General features: G+C 40.9%; 1 protein-coding gene across 2 annotated transcripts in view; it reads left to right on the top strand.

Moving 5' to 3' along the window:
• The window catches only part of SFMBT1 (Scm like with four mbt domains 1), a 100,806-nt gene extending 87,623 nt beyond the window's left edge, over positions 1–13,183 (top strand). For both annotated transcript variants that reach the window (XM_084839787.1, XM_084839788.1), the window contains exons 17-21: positions 1,548–1,723; positions 3,757–3,935; positions 4,079–4,324; positions 8,167–8,295; positions 8,518–13,183. In XM_084839787.1, the coding sequence (XP_084695913.1) occupies positions 1,548–1,723; positions 3,757–3,935; positions 4,079–4,324; positions 8,167–8,295; positions 8,518–8,658 (871 nt within the window). In that variant the 3' untranslated portion in view covers positions 8,659–13,183. The remainder of the gene's footprint in view (positions 1–1,547; positions 1,724–3,756; positions 3,936–4,078; positions 4,325–8,166; positions 8,296–8,517) is intronic.
• The last annotated feature ends 775 nt before the right edge of the window (positions 13,184–13,958 follow it).

The raw sequence follows: 13,958 nt of genomic DNA, 5'->3' as shown, positions 1-13,958 counted from the left end.
CCAATTCACTGCCACCACAGCAGTCAGTCCCGTCCAGTCCCCACAGCCAACTTAAAAAACCAGAAGGTACCCTGATAATCTGTTTGAAGAGCAGGGATATAAATCTAAATAAGTGAGCCTGCTTTGGGTGGGCATAACATGGGACTCACATAAGCACCCCTGCCTCAAATCACTCATCTTCTTCCATAAGATAACTGACTATATGCCTAAATTAGATGTTAATGATTCATGTCTTCTCTATTTTTTTCAATTCCTCCAAAATAAACATGCATTTTGAGTGAAATTAAAATAGCACTGCAGCTAATATTACAAGCCTCTCTCTTTTCTGAAAAAATCTCTCTCCCTTTCTTATCAACCTAATCCAAAAGTCCAGAGAATAGTTCAAGTAAAAGGGTAGTTGTATTCCTGAGGACTTTCTCAGATGTCAGAAAAAAACTGACCTAATCATGCTGTCTCCTGGTTAAACAGAACGTCCCTGCTGCCTTTTGGGGGGGCTGGGTAAATAAGTAGGAGTACTTAAGCAGATGTTTCATGTTTAACAAGGAGTGAGTTATTTTAGATATTGCAAAACTGACATTGCAACACTGAGTTTTGTAACTATCTCTGAGTTCACTGGGCAACTGATTTATATATTCAGTGAAGGGTTGCAAGGCTGTCAAGTGAAGGTCAGCAAAAGGCTTAGGTTAGAAGTTATTGATGTTCTTTTGTTCTGTAAGTGAATTGATTAAGAGTATAGAGTTCAGAGCAGTCCACATAGTTATAAGTGGTGTATGTCTTGAAATAGAAAAATCCCTTTGACAATTAGTAATAGACTAAACCCTCTCCCCCCCCATTCCCTTTGGATTGGGCCAGCAATTAATTGCTACACTGGTGGAAAATATCCCCACCCCGTCCCCAATGAGTACTCCAGTGTTTGCTGTTGCTTCACTTTACCTTCCCAAACCCCATTAAGTGGTAGTGGTGACTCTAGTGATGGTGGCCGCTGTTCCTTCTACTCTGGGAGGGAGGGAATCTGTCCTTCTCCCTGGTGCCTAGAGTGAATGCTAGTACAGATGTGACCCAGGGTGCCATTTCCAGGGGTCGCTTGATACCTGAGACACTGCCGTAACAGGATTTGTTCCATGTACCAGGGCAAAAAAAGGAGAAGGAAAGAGATCTGTGATCTCCGCGCCCCCTTGCAGCTACCACCGCAGCTGGGTGGGAGTGGGTGCGTTGCGGGAGTTCTTCTCTGGCTCAGATACTGGGGCTAGAATGCTCTCCTTGTACTGAAGGAGGGCATAACAAGTGGCTGAGGTTTATATGCAGAACCAAAGAATTGCAAACTTTGCTGAACTCACTATTAGTCACACGCTTCTTTCTTTACCTTTTTAGTAATACCAATTCAGTAGGAATGTATCTTGATCTGACAATGGTGGTGCACAACATTTCACCAGCCCTACAATGGCTTGCATATATTTACCACATAAAGTGGCCTGGCTTCCATATCTTCACTTCTTTTCTTTTTGTTTCAATTATAATCGAACCAAATGTTTGTTTTCTTGCTACAGGTATAAAGGAAAGAGCTACCGTGCCACAGTGGAGGTTGTAAGAACAGCGGATCGGGTTTCAGACTTCTGCAGGCAGACCTGTATCAAACTGGAATGTTGTCCAAATCTCTTCGGCCCCCAGATGGTGCTAGACAAGTGTTCAGAGAACTGCTCTGTTCTGACAAAAACCAAATATAGTGAGTATTGTGGTGTTTGATCTTACAAGTGGATTTTCTCATTCACTACTGGACAGTGCTACAACGTGGGTCAGTGGCTAGAAAGCATAATTTCCTATCAATGCACAGTATCCTTAAAAGTACTGTAAAGAATAAAACTACAGTATCCTTAAAACTTTATGTGCTCAGAAGATCTACTGTACCAGGATCATATCAGCAATGGTCCATCATGCCCTGTGTCTAATATCTGCCCACAGAATACTTAGAACAGCCTTCCCCAACCTGGTGCCTTCCATATGTGTTGGATTGCAAGTCCCATGATTCCCAGCCACCATGGGCATTGGCCATGTTGGCTGGGTATTATGGGGGTTGCAGACCAAGATATCCAGAGGGTGCCAGGTTGGGGAAGGATGACTTAAAGAGTTAGTGCAGCAGCACAGAGCACTTGTAAAATTATAGTAAGCTAGTCCCCTTGATCTGAGGACAAAACCACCTATTATGTGGCTGATCCATGAATGGATCTCCTGACATTTTTATCTTCATTTCAAAGGAGTCACAAGCAATTTTAAATTTGATCGAAATTGCTCCCAGAAATCTGGTGTTGAGCCCATGGGGAAAATACTGGTATTTGTGGAAGGTCCCATGGGAAGGTCTAGCAGCTTTGTGAGGGAGACAAACATTGTGTCCTATCGCTGCTTTAAAGTGCAAACAAAAACATCAGGAGATCTTGTTGCAGATCTCCTGCATAACAGGTTGACTGGCTTCATTGTAGAGATCCAGTACGTGTATTCAAAGGAGTGTGTGTATTTATCAGCTCTCTCTCTCTCTCTCTCTCTCTCTCTCTCTCCTCTCTCTCGATTGAAATGAATCGGGAAGCTGTTCAGGAAAACCTGGAATATATTCCTGGACTGTAATGCAGACATCAAGAAAAATATCCAACTTCTTCATGATTCTTGCTTTACACCTTATAGAAAAAGTGAAGTCTGTCCTTATTAATAGTTTGCAAACTGTGAATGGTAGTTTCAGTTGGCAGTAATGGGTTCTTGATGTAAGAATAAAAGCTGTACTAACATTGGTTGTTTCAGTATTTCTCAGAATGTGTAGGAAGAGTCTGCTGGATAAACCAAAGGTTTATCTAGCACACCTTTCTGTTCCTACACTGACCAACCAGCTGTCTATTGGAAGCCCACAAGCAGGACATGAGGGGAACAGCACCTTCCCATTCATGTTTTCCAGCAAGTGGTAGTGAGAGGCACACTGCCTCCAATACTAGAAGTAATATACGGCCATCATGACTATATAGGCTTATCCTCTTATGAAACTGTACCCTTCTCCTAAGCTTACTAGATCTTCCTTATGTTCCTACCATCATCTGCGCTCGCTCTTGCTCTCTCTCTCTCTCTCTCTCTCACTCACTCACACATACACACACACACTCACACACTTTGCTGTTATGCTCACTTTCATCAGCTCCTACCTACATACTGCTTCTCTACATCATGGTCCCTACACACACCCTCTCCTTGTGTCAATTCATCTATTGCCTAAAATGATCCTCCTCATTTTTTGATTTGATTTGATTTGTACCCTGCCTTTCCACCAAGAAAAATGGCACTCAAGATGGCTTACAATCACAATTAAAATTTGATTAAAACAATAATAAAAACAAATGCATTAAAGCACATTTAAAAACACAATAACAGAATGAAAACTGCACCTTCAGCACTCCTGGTGGGGTCACCACCCTCATCTTGAGAAACCTGACCATTGGTTGCTACAGACCAGTTTGACCTGCAAATGTTGGCAACCCCACCCCTTATTTGAAACACTGTGCTCCTTGTCTAGCGGCTAGCAGGCTGCGTTAACTGCTGTATCATTTCTTCTATTTTTCTAAGGCACATACCTACAGGGTAGTGCATGCGTATCAAGCAGCAACAACAGGACTTTCAAAAGCGCCTCTAAAATCTCCTCTTACTGCCCTGTTTTTTAAGGACTAATAAATGAGTTGTCCTGAAATTTTGCAGTAAGAATTCTCATCTTTTAATTTCCCATAGCCCACTATTATGGGAAGCGGAGAAATAAAAGGATTGGCCGACCACCAGGTATCCACAGCAGCACAGAGGCAAGCATGAAGAAGGCAAGCAGGAAGAGAAAGAAACGAAAAAACTTCTTTGTTCATAAGAAGAAACGATCATCTACCTCTGTGGATAACACACCAGCTGGCTCACCCCAGGTATGTGACCATGAGATATTTATTTCTGACGCTGTAGGCCAGATAAGTGTTGGATAAATTAACCATGGAATATGCTTTGGCACACAAGCCTCACTAATCCACACCAAGATGAGCCTACCCATGTCCTTCCTGTATCATTTCAGGGCAGTGGGGGTGAAGAGGAGGATGACCAGGATGAGGTGGATGAAGAATCCCTGACTGAAGACAGCACCTCTGAGCATCAGGAGGAACTGCTTGAAGAGTCTGAAGTGTCAGAGAAGAAATCTCAGTCATCCTCCCCCACGCAGAGCGAGCGATCCCATTTTGGGGCGCAGGACCGGGACACACAGAAAAGGAAACTACGAACCTTTTCCTTCTCAGATGATGAAAATAAACCACCTTCACCAAAGGTATGTCTTGATTTAAAAAAACAAAACAAAAAAGTACATCTTAGCAGTGAACATCTAGCTTTCAGAAAGGGGGAACTTGTTCAGTAGGTGATTTAGACATTTAGATCTTGAATGTTAGGACCTTTTCCCCATTTGTTGATAAATGGCAGTATATGTCCATGCTTGTCAGGTTTACTTAGGACTAAAAACAGAAATAGAATAAAATAGCTACTCCAATTAGCATGTGAGGAAATACAACCACAAGTTAGCACAAAGTTAGCATAAAAGAACCAGACCCTGAGATAACGAAAAATTATTTCAAATGTTTGTTTTAGAAGTATCTTTAGAAACAAAATAATCCATCATTTTACATTATTTGGCCTTAAACATGTAATTGGGGGTCAGAAAGATGGATGGGGTGGACAGACAGACATACCTCTCTTTGCTCCAGTACCTGATTGGCTTTTTCCAGTTGTGAAGGTGGCAGGGAAACCTCTGCAAAGTGGTGCTGGGCTTTCCCATTGTATGTAGTTTGTGTATACTTGGGGCCATCTTAGAGGTGCTTTCTCCACTGCAATGCTCAATGTGCTTAGGGGCCACAGGAAGCATATTTGAAAGTAGGCATATTGGAGAAATACACAGTGGATTCAAATGAGTTTGGATTTCTGTGAATCCAACCTGTGGATTCCTCAGTGGACCAGCTTTTTCAGAGTCGCTCAAATTCTGTGGACTTGCAGACCGGGTGGGGGTGGGGGTACTCACGTTCGCACTTGTGCATTCACGCAAGTGGAATGAAAACCTCATATGTCCCTAAAAGAAAACCAGTTCTGTCAATAAGCAGATGACGGAACAAAAGATGACCAACAGTCTGCAAAACACAGACAGAACGGATTTCACAAAATCCATACATCCCTATTTGAGACAAATTCTTGTCTAAATGTTTGCTTTTAACTGGCCTAGCTCATCACTTTAGATGGGGCCTTCAGTTCACTTAGATTGAGCTAGTCTGGCTTGCAGTAAATAATCATTTCAAACACTTCCTGGTGGACTGAACTTCCAATTATTTATTAATAATTAAAGCTACATTTAAAGATCTATTAAGGCTGCACGAAAGCCCTTTCTTCCCTTTGGAGACAATTCCTTTAATAGTGCAAAAATGGAGTAATAGCTTGCAACATACACTACGTATCCCAAATTTTCCCAGGTTCTGTATAAAGTCTATTATATGTAAACATGATAACCTTCTTTCACCAAGTTTATACATCTGAGTGTCAGGTTCATTCAACCAGACATTAATTTTTGTTTTCCTATTTCAGTAGTCTAACATTCCCAGCTACAGCTATGAGAATAAAAGTAACATGTTTACTTTGCTTTACCATGCTCTGCATCAATAAATAGCTGCCACTAGTTACTGAGTTAAAGAACAGTAAAGGCACAATCCTGGCTAGGGAATGCTGGGAGTTGCAGGACTTTTTTCTGTCTAAATAAGCATAGGATTGCATCCAAAGGGAGCAATCCTATGGCCGCTAGACAGCAGCTAGATGGCCATAGGATATCGTGTTATCTGGCCTCCCCCCACTTCTGTGCTGCCTCCGAGGCAGTGCGGAACAGCCCCATCCTCCGCACTCACAAGAGGAGCACGAGCGGCCGGAAAGGGACGTGGCTGGGGGCGTTCTGGGGCGGGGAGGACGGAACTGCCTGTATGACACATCCTATGTGTTGTACAGCAGCTTACTTCCCCGCTCTGTCCTCCCACGGCTAGACAGCCACAATCAGCTGTCTAGCAGAAAAAGCAGGGCAAGAGAAGCGTGGAGAGAACAATCCTCTCCATGCTTCTCCTGCCCTGCTTTGGATAGGCGGTCACCTCTGAGTTCAGAGGCGGCCGCCTGTCTGGATAGGACTGTGCCCTCAGTCTCTCATATATTAAGAGGGAGAGATTACCAGATTACAACTCTGCCAGCTTCTAAGCTGTGTCCACCCAACTCTCTTAGAGGGTTAGCATACACTTTTGTTGGAGCTTGGCCACAACAACCAGGGCATTAATGGGGGTTAAGGTAAGATTAGTCAGAATCTACCCAGATCAGAACGCACCAGTTAAATCGAACTTTTGGCTAATTCATTAACAAACAGACAGAACGCAGAAAAGTAGTCAAGGAAGCAAACAGAAGAAAAGCATTGGTTCTAACATTTAATACTTGTTCTAGCTGATCAAATAGGCAGGCAGGTTGCATGGTACATGGCACCAGAAGGATTGTAGTATCAGCTAGTAGGCATCAGTTTGAAATCAAAAGTCCTTCCCTTTGCCTTGCTGGCAGAAGACCTAATATGAAAGCCAGGGAGAATAGTTTCTGCTATTTATTTTAAAACATTTATACCCTGCTTTATCTCCAAGGAGTTCTAGGCATCTTATCTCCAGTTTCCAGCAGAAGTCCTGGTTGTGTATATTATAGGAACTTACCTTAACTGTGGAATTGACACAATAACATGACCTGCTTTTAGGAGAACAGGCAGGGATCGAACCAAGATCCACTGATAGTAAGAAGGAAAGCAGGCAGGTTGGGGTAAGCAGGCAGGTTGGGGTAAAAAAAGGACAAATGTAGGGCCATGCAAGACAATACATTGAATGTATGTATGCATTTAAGATGTGTGACTTATCTTATTTAAGTAGCAACCACAGATGGTGCTGATCATAGCAGCAGAGCACCGGCTTTGCATGCAGAATGTCCTAGGTCAGAAAGACTCCTGTCTGCCCCCTTGGAGAGCTGCTGCAAGCCAGTGTCAACTGGCTAGGCTAGATGGACCAGTGATCTGAGTCAGTAGAAGGCAGCAGCATCTTGTGTTCAGTGAATCAGGAGTGTGCAGGGATGAGGGTTTAATCCCTTACCCCTGTGCTGTGTGCCTGATGACAGTTGCCCCCTCTCAAGCTGCTATTCATTTTTGTGGGCCGCCCAGAGAGCTTTGGCTGTGGGGCAGTATAGAAATATAATAAATGAAATAAAATTCACTCTGGGAAGGAAATTTCCATTGACATCACTGAAAGTTTCCCTCCCTGGGTGAACAGCAGCTGGAGAGGGCAATTTTCATTGGGACTACAGCAGCGGGGAGGGGGGGGGGGCGGAGTGTTAAACCTCCCTTCCTAGTGCACCGTGGTCACAATCTTGAACCCTAAATTACAGTGACAAAAATCAGACACTTTGAATATATTTACACACTTAGGCTACAACCCTATACGCACTTCCCTGGGAGTAAATTCCATTGAACTAAGTGGAGCTTACTTCTGAGTAGACATTCATAGGATTGCAATGTTACTGCGTCATCTAGTTTGGGTCACAGACTTTCAAATTATATGCAATTACATCTGTTTAACACACTGCATGCCTAGCTCTCCATGATAGCCCTTTACAAATGTGAGAGAACTGTTAACCAGTACACCCAACGCTGAGGTGGATGAGGTGAGGGACATATCATCATAAGGAAGAACATTTGCACATTCCACCTATGGACTGCTGGAAACCTATTGATCTCATCTGGTTGGTATGATTGGGGAGGGGGGTTCCCCAAAAGTGCCCATCTGTGCTTCAGTTTCTTTTGCTGCATTCACGGGCACACAACTTTATTACTTTTCCTGGGGGGAGGGAAGGAATAGGGGCATGGAGCTGAAATGTTTGTGCATTCTGTGTCTGAGTACATAGTCTACATTTCATGACTTAATTTTTGTTGATGCACACATACCACCCATGGCCTATAGGACCTTTAGAAAAGGTCGGGTGGTGGTCTTTTAATGGGGATATGTGAAAAATGTGAATATTTTGAGCATGGCAAATGTAACATTTTTGCTTTTGTGTTTTGGATTTGTGGGATAGGAAATAAAGATAGAAGTTGGCGAAAAGTTGCAGCTGGACAGCAACCCTCTGGAATGGAGCGTAGCTGATGTTGTGCGGTTCCTCAAATCTACAGACTGTGCACCATTAGCTAGAATATTTCTGGATCAGGTATTCTACTGTTCTATTGTTGGCAATTACTAATTGAGCACATAGTTTTCTGGCATGGCACATAGTTAAGCCTTTTTGATCCCTACGTTTATACTGGTCTAAGGATATTTTCTATTTTGGTTTGCTAGCTTTCAGCCACACTACAGGTTTACTACTATTTAATGCATCTTGGTGTCATTTCTTGTTAATTCTGATTCCAGTTCTCTCTCCATCTCTCAACAGGAAATAGATGGACAGGCACTTCTCCTGCTCACCCTTCCCACTGTTCAGGAGTGCATGGACTTGAAACTTGGCCCAGCCATTAAACTTTGCCATCACATTGAAAGAGTAAAATTTGCCTTCTACCAGCAGTTTGCTAACTGAAGGGGGAGGGGGGCAATGTTGAAACTGAATTTTTGAAGCACAACTGCAGTGTCCTGCTCTTTCTTCAGTAGGGAGCACCAAGGAGGGTCAGATGGAAACTGCTTATAAACTGACATTTGCAGTCTTGCACTTTGAGGGAAGGAAAAAAAATACTTGGAGCAAAACATGAATGCAATCCTAGCTATTTTCACAGCTGTCTCTTGGCTTAGGAATGTAGTACTTGCTCATTCTGTATGTCAGGACCTTTTTATGAATAAAGGTGGTTGAAATCTCTCCTCTGAGGGGAGAAAAATTTCCTTTAGTTCTGGTCTGGAAAGGATAAACTTGACAGCATGTGGAAGGGAATGTAGATAGATGGAAATCTCCTCACTATTTGCAGAACTACCCCATTTTCTTTATCTTCAAGATGATTGCCAAGATAAGTGGTGTGGCCAAAAGCTTGAACACTGAAGTACAGCCAGATTTGTTTGTGATCTTTATTTTGGAGTTTGCTCTCTACCTCTACAACCTGAAAAAGCTACGAGGGAAGTAAAAATTTCCGGAGAAGGTCATATACCGCTATGCAACAACTGCTTTTCTGCAGATAGAACAGGGATTTCAACTTTTTTTCTCCTGACAGAGGCTTGGTGCCTTTAATGGCTACCTGATAGTCATACATTCAACAGGTAGAGTTCTTTGTCATGGAGAGGTGGTGGTGATGATGGTTATGCCTGATAGAATTTCTGCCTGACATGTTGCCGGTATAAAGGCACGGGGGGGGGGGGGCAGATTGTGAGAATTATAAATTTGGATGTTTGCTTTGAATGACTTTGATTTACAGAAAAGATGCAATCTTTTTTATTTTATATTTTACTGAAAGCTGCTCAGAAATATTGACACTTCAGTAATACCATTTTTCTGTTTGGAAAGATTTTAGTAAAGTATTGCATGTTACTTTTTGTAGGGAAAATGACATGATAGGGATTATATTTTCTTCTCTCGTTTTCATTTGTTTGAAAACCTGACCTTACATCTGTAGAGGAAGAATGAGTGGAAACGCAGAGCTCCTACGAATACTCAGATATTAAGAGGATTCTCCAAATCATTGTATTTGTTTTGTAGATGCATGGGTGGAATGTTGTCTTCCCTCTTCTAGCTAAGTATCTAACAGAACGTGAATTGTGATGCCCTTTTGTAGCACAGTTCATGCGGCATATGCTGACTTATGTGAACGCTTTAGGAGAGGGGGGCCCATGGTTCTCCACAAGACCTTGTGGCTCAATGGAGAGAGAACTCAACTGTGTTCAACTTATTGTGCTGGCTAATGCTTATCTATAGAGCAACTTCCCACAACTGCAACCACTGATTGTTGGTGCACACTATTGAAGAATTAAAGGTCTTGATTTCTGCAGAGTGGGTCCAAACTCACTGGGATCCAGTCATGCACCAGGTCAGCCTCTGCCTTTCTATCCATTATATGTGTATATTAAATTTGAAATATATCTGGCCACTTCAGTTTGTGAAGATTAGGCATTCACAGGTTGAAACATTATTTTCTTGTCCCAGGGTATACATGAGTGCTGTTTAGGAAGAGGTATCTTATATGGTATCTTGAAAGACATTTCCTTATAATCCTCCTAGCTATATGGGACCCCCTAGACTATGGATGCAGAGAATGATTTCCCAGAGCTTTCGTATTTCAGGTTTCAACCAAAGCAGATTTAGTACATAAAATCCTAAGTAAATGTACCGATGGGCCGAATTTGCACCTACGTTTGTATATTGAAATTAGTGCTGTTCAGCTGGTCCGTTTATTTATGAGAAAATGCACTTGTGTGTGTGTGAGTGCAAATGCCTCTATCTAGCACCAGAAAGAAAATCAGTCTCTTTTCATCATCCAACCTTAGTGTATCTTTTGCTCTATAAACAGGCACCTGTTGGATGTCTTCTGAAAAATAATCCAGAAGGAAATCATAAGTACTTTGTATGTACAAACATATGTCTTTAAGATTTTCAGGGTTTTTAAAGTTAAAACTTTCATACTCCATACATTGCTGTAAATAAGTCAAACTATGTTTTTGATGCCAGTGGAGTACATGCTGGCTGGCTGGGATATATTTATAGGCTTATATTTCTGTCTTGCTTTAGCAATTTGGTCCCAGTGGGATCCATTTAGGGGAGTTCAAAAAGAATTCAAAAAGAAAAATGCTTTTCATTGTTTTGTTACTTTTGAGTGAGTCATTTCTATGCAACACACGGGTACTTGTACACTTCATTTCTTGAGGAAGTTCAAGCATGTCTTGTGGGCTTGAGTTTAAAGGGTTTGACACAATCTACAAAGCATTCATTCCCTAAATAGTTCTGGACTATTCTCCAACTTCAGTAAAACATAACTTCATCTACAAACCGTTCATCTCTTTCCATACTGGCCAAATGGATTAGTTGGAGTCTTATCTGACTTAGTACTGATATGACATTCAAAGGTTCTTGTACTATTGTAGTGGAGTGGGGGAGAGTTGGCAAAGTTAGATAGCATTGTATATTTTACTATACCAATGACATTTTAGCTAGGAGAAAGTGTATGCACCCCATTAGCATTAAGGTCTGTATTATACCTTCCCTCAAAGAAGAGAGCAGGGAAAGTTAAACACACTTTTCATGCCTCTTAGGGCTACTTGTTATAAAAAAGACAATATGAAAATAATTTTTTAAGATACAGAGTTTTTCCCCACAATTGGCTTTTTTGGAAAATAGTTTATAAAGTTAGAGAAGACAGAAAAATGTTAACACATAAACTTTCTTTACTCTACACTAAAGTCTTTTGAAGTTGCACAGCTATCAAATAAAATGTGAGATAGTTGTGGTCTAATTTTACTTGGCATACCTGCCACTTTTATAATGCTAGAGATTTGGGAGAAAATGGGAAGCTAGTAACATGTAAGACTTATACCAGACTCTGTATTTGAAGGAGGCAGGATTAGGGGAAACATTTGACGCTTTATCATTTCTGTGCCTGTTATGCAACTTTTGATCCTGTTAAGCTAATGGAAGCCTTATTATTCCTGATCACATAAATACTTCGCAAGAAGGTAGAATTAGTCAATTACTAAATTTCTAGCAATATAATAATGCGCCATTTACTTACTGAATTGAGCACACATTTTTCATATGTGCAGAGGGTTTTTTTTTAAATGTATTACTAGCCAAAGGCTAATCAGCTCAAAGCAGCTGGGTTGTCCATGAGGAGGAGTAGATTTCACATATACGCCAAATTGTGAAGTTTTAAAACCAGGATGGCCAAATCACGTCTTTGCCTCAGCCACTTTATTTCTTTCTGTACGTATTGTGAAGCTTTATGAATCTAACAGGAGACATGTTGCCAAAAGTCATTTTATCAGAGAATTAAATTCAATGTTTTAAATAAAGCTCTTTCAACATAACTTTCAGCTTTTCCTAAGATGGTTGCCTACTGTGTGGACTACTGAAGTTTTCAAAATACCCAAGATTTGCTAAGCACAAAGGGATTGACTTTGCCTGAAAACCTCATGAGTGTAAGCTTGACTGGATGCTGAGAACTCATGCTGGTATTAACTTCCCCCAAATCATTCATGTATGACCTTTGTTTTTGAAGGTAGCCTTATGAGTGAAAGGTCAGAATGGATTTTAGTGTACAATAATAGTTTTAAAACCTCATTATATAGTGCAGTGGTATTCACTATGTGTGCAGTAATCAAACACCCTTTAGGCTGGATTTGTAGCAAATGGGTTGTATAGTGAATACCACTAACATGAATTATTTATAAATATATATGTCTGAAAACCATCAAAACTGGAGAGAGGCTAGAAGTACAGTGGGTATATTCCTTATAAGTTGTTTGTTTGCCAGAAGTTAGATCTAATCCTTACGCTGCAGCCTACCAGATTAAAACTGCTTAAAAGAATACAATTTGACACCAACAGTATAAGGGGTTTGAACCATGGAATGCAGCAAGTTGCATTTATTTTTATCTCTAGAGGAAGCAAAGTTCTTGTCTTGTTAAGCAAGGCTCTGTAGAAACTGGAATTACCACCAGACATTTGGAACTTCGAGTAATGGGGTAGGGGTGATTTAAATAGATGACCTTTTGTGAAGAACTTACTCCTTTAACTGCAACTCCTAAGAAGCCTTAATGCTTTCCATGTATTATTGAGGCTTCTTGTTTGTCAGCTTCTCAAGCTGCTGCCATATTCCACCCTCACCCAGCGCACACATCCTCCTCCAGTTCTGTTAATGTTTATAGACAATCAAAATCTCTTGAAAGAGCCTCCTAGGGCAGATACTGTCAACGTATATGTAGATCTGTTTGTTGTAATCGCTCATCGGACATGCACTTTCCCTGCTGTTTTTTTTAATTAAAGATGTATATTGTGTTGTTCCACCTGCTTGCTCTATTTTTTTCCTCTTTGATTTTAATTAATATATATGTGTGAATTGAGGGTAAAATTCTAAAATGGAGAAATGTGCACATTAAAATATTACTATTGAAGTTCTTCCTTTGCTGGATAGGTGCATCAGTAAAAGGGTTTTAAAATATTTTAGATGGATTATTTTGCTTGGGTTTTTTCTTTTCTGTAAATGAATGTACATAGTTTTGTGGTACTTCATGACCGTTTTAAGTGGTTGTAAGAAAATTAAAAATATTTAAATTGGTGCTGGTTTCCATTGTGTCAATAAGTTGGGTATGGTTGAGTGTTCGGAATTCTGTGTTATGTCACTGGGGAAAGAGCAGGCCAGGTTATTAGTACATAACAAGCACTTGAGGATCCCTAGTGGCAAAGGTGAATTTCCAAGCATTTTATAATTATAATTCAAGATGTTTTATCACATTCCAGGTACTAGGCCTATTTACCTATTGCCCTCTTGGGTAGAACAGCAAGTAGTGATAGAAAAACTCAATGCAATTTTATATTTGAGGTTTCCCCCCATAGAAATGCTGTTCACACATGCACAATACCCTCAAACTACATTTTGTTAAAGGAGATCAAAATCGATTTCAGAGTTCATCATCAGGGTGCATTATCCTCCTAATTTAGGTTATTGTTTTCTTTTTTTTTCTAATTTCTAATGGAGCTGCGGGGGAGGGTTGGTTAAGGTAATCAGAACCAAAATTGGGTGATGTTGCTGGCATAGTGAAATCAATTTGTACTGTTACTTGCAAAACTAAGCCTGTAATCTTACAATTATAAACACACTCACCTGGGAGTAAGCCCAATAGTGGGGCTTATTTCTGAACGAACATGCATAGGATTGTGCTGCATGCTATTTTTAATCTGGCTAAACT

The sequence above is a fragment of the Heloderma suspectum genome, chromosome 2, assembly GCF_057233095.1.
Source record: "Heloderma suspectum isolate Gila_16-S chromosome 2, 16-S_ref, whole genome shotgun sequence".
In the NCBI taxonomy this organism is placed as follows: domain Eukaryota; kingdom Metazoa; phylum Chordata; class Lepidosauria; order Squamata; family Helodermatidae; genus Heloderma; species Heloderma suspectum.
Note: the sequence above shows the minus strand (reverse complement) of the source record. Positions and strands in the feature narration are given on the sequence as shown.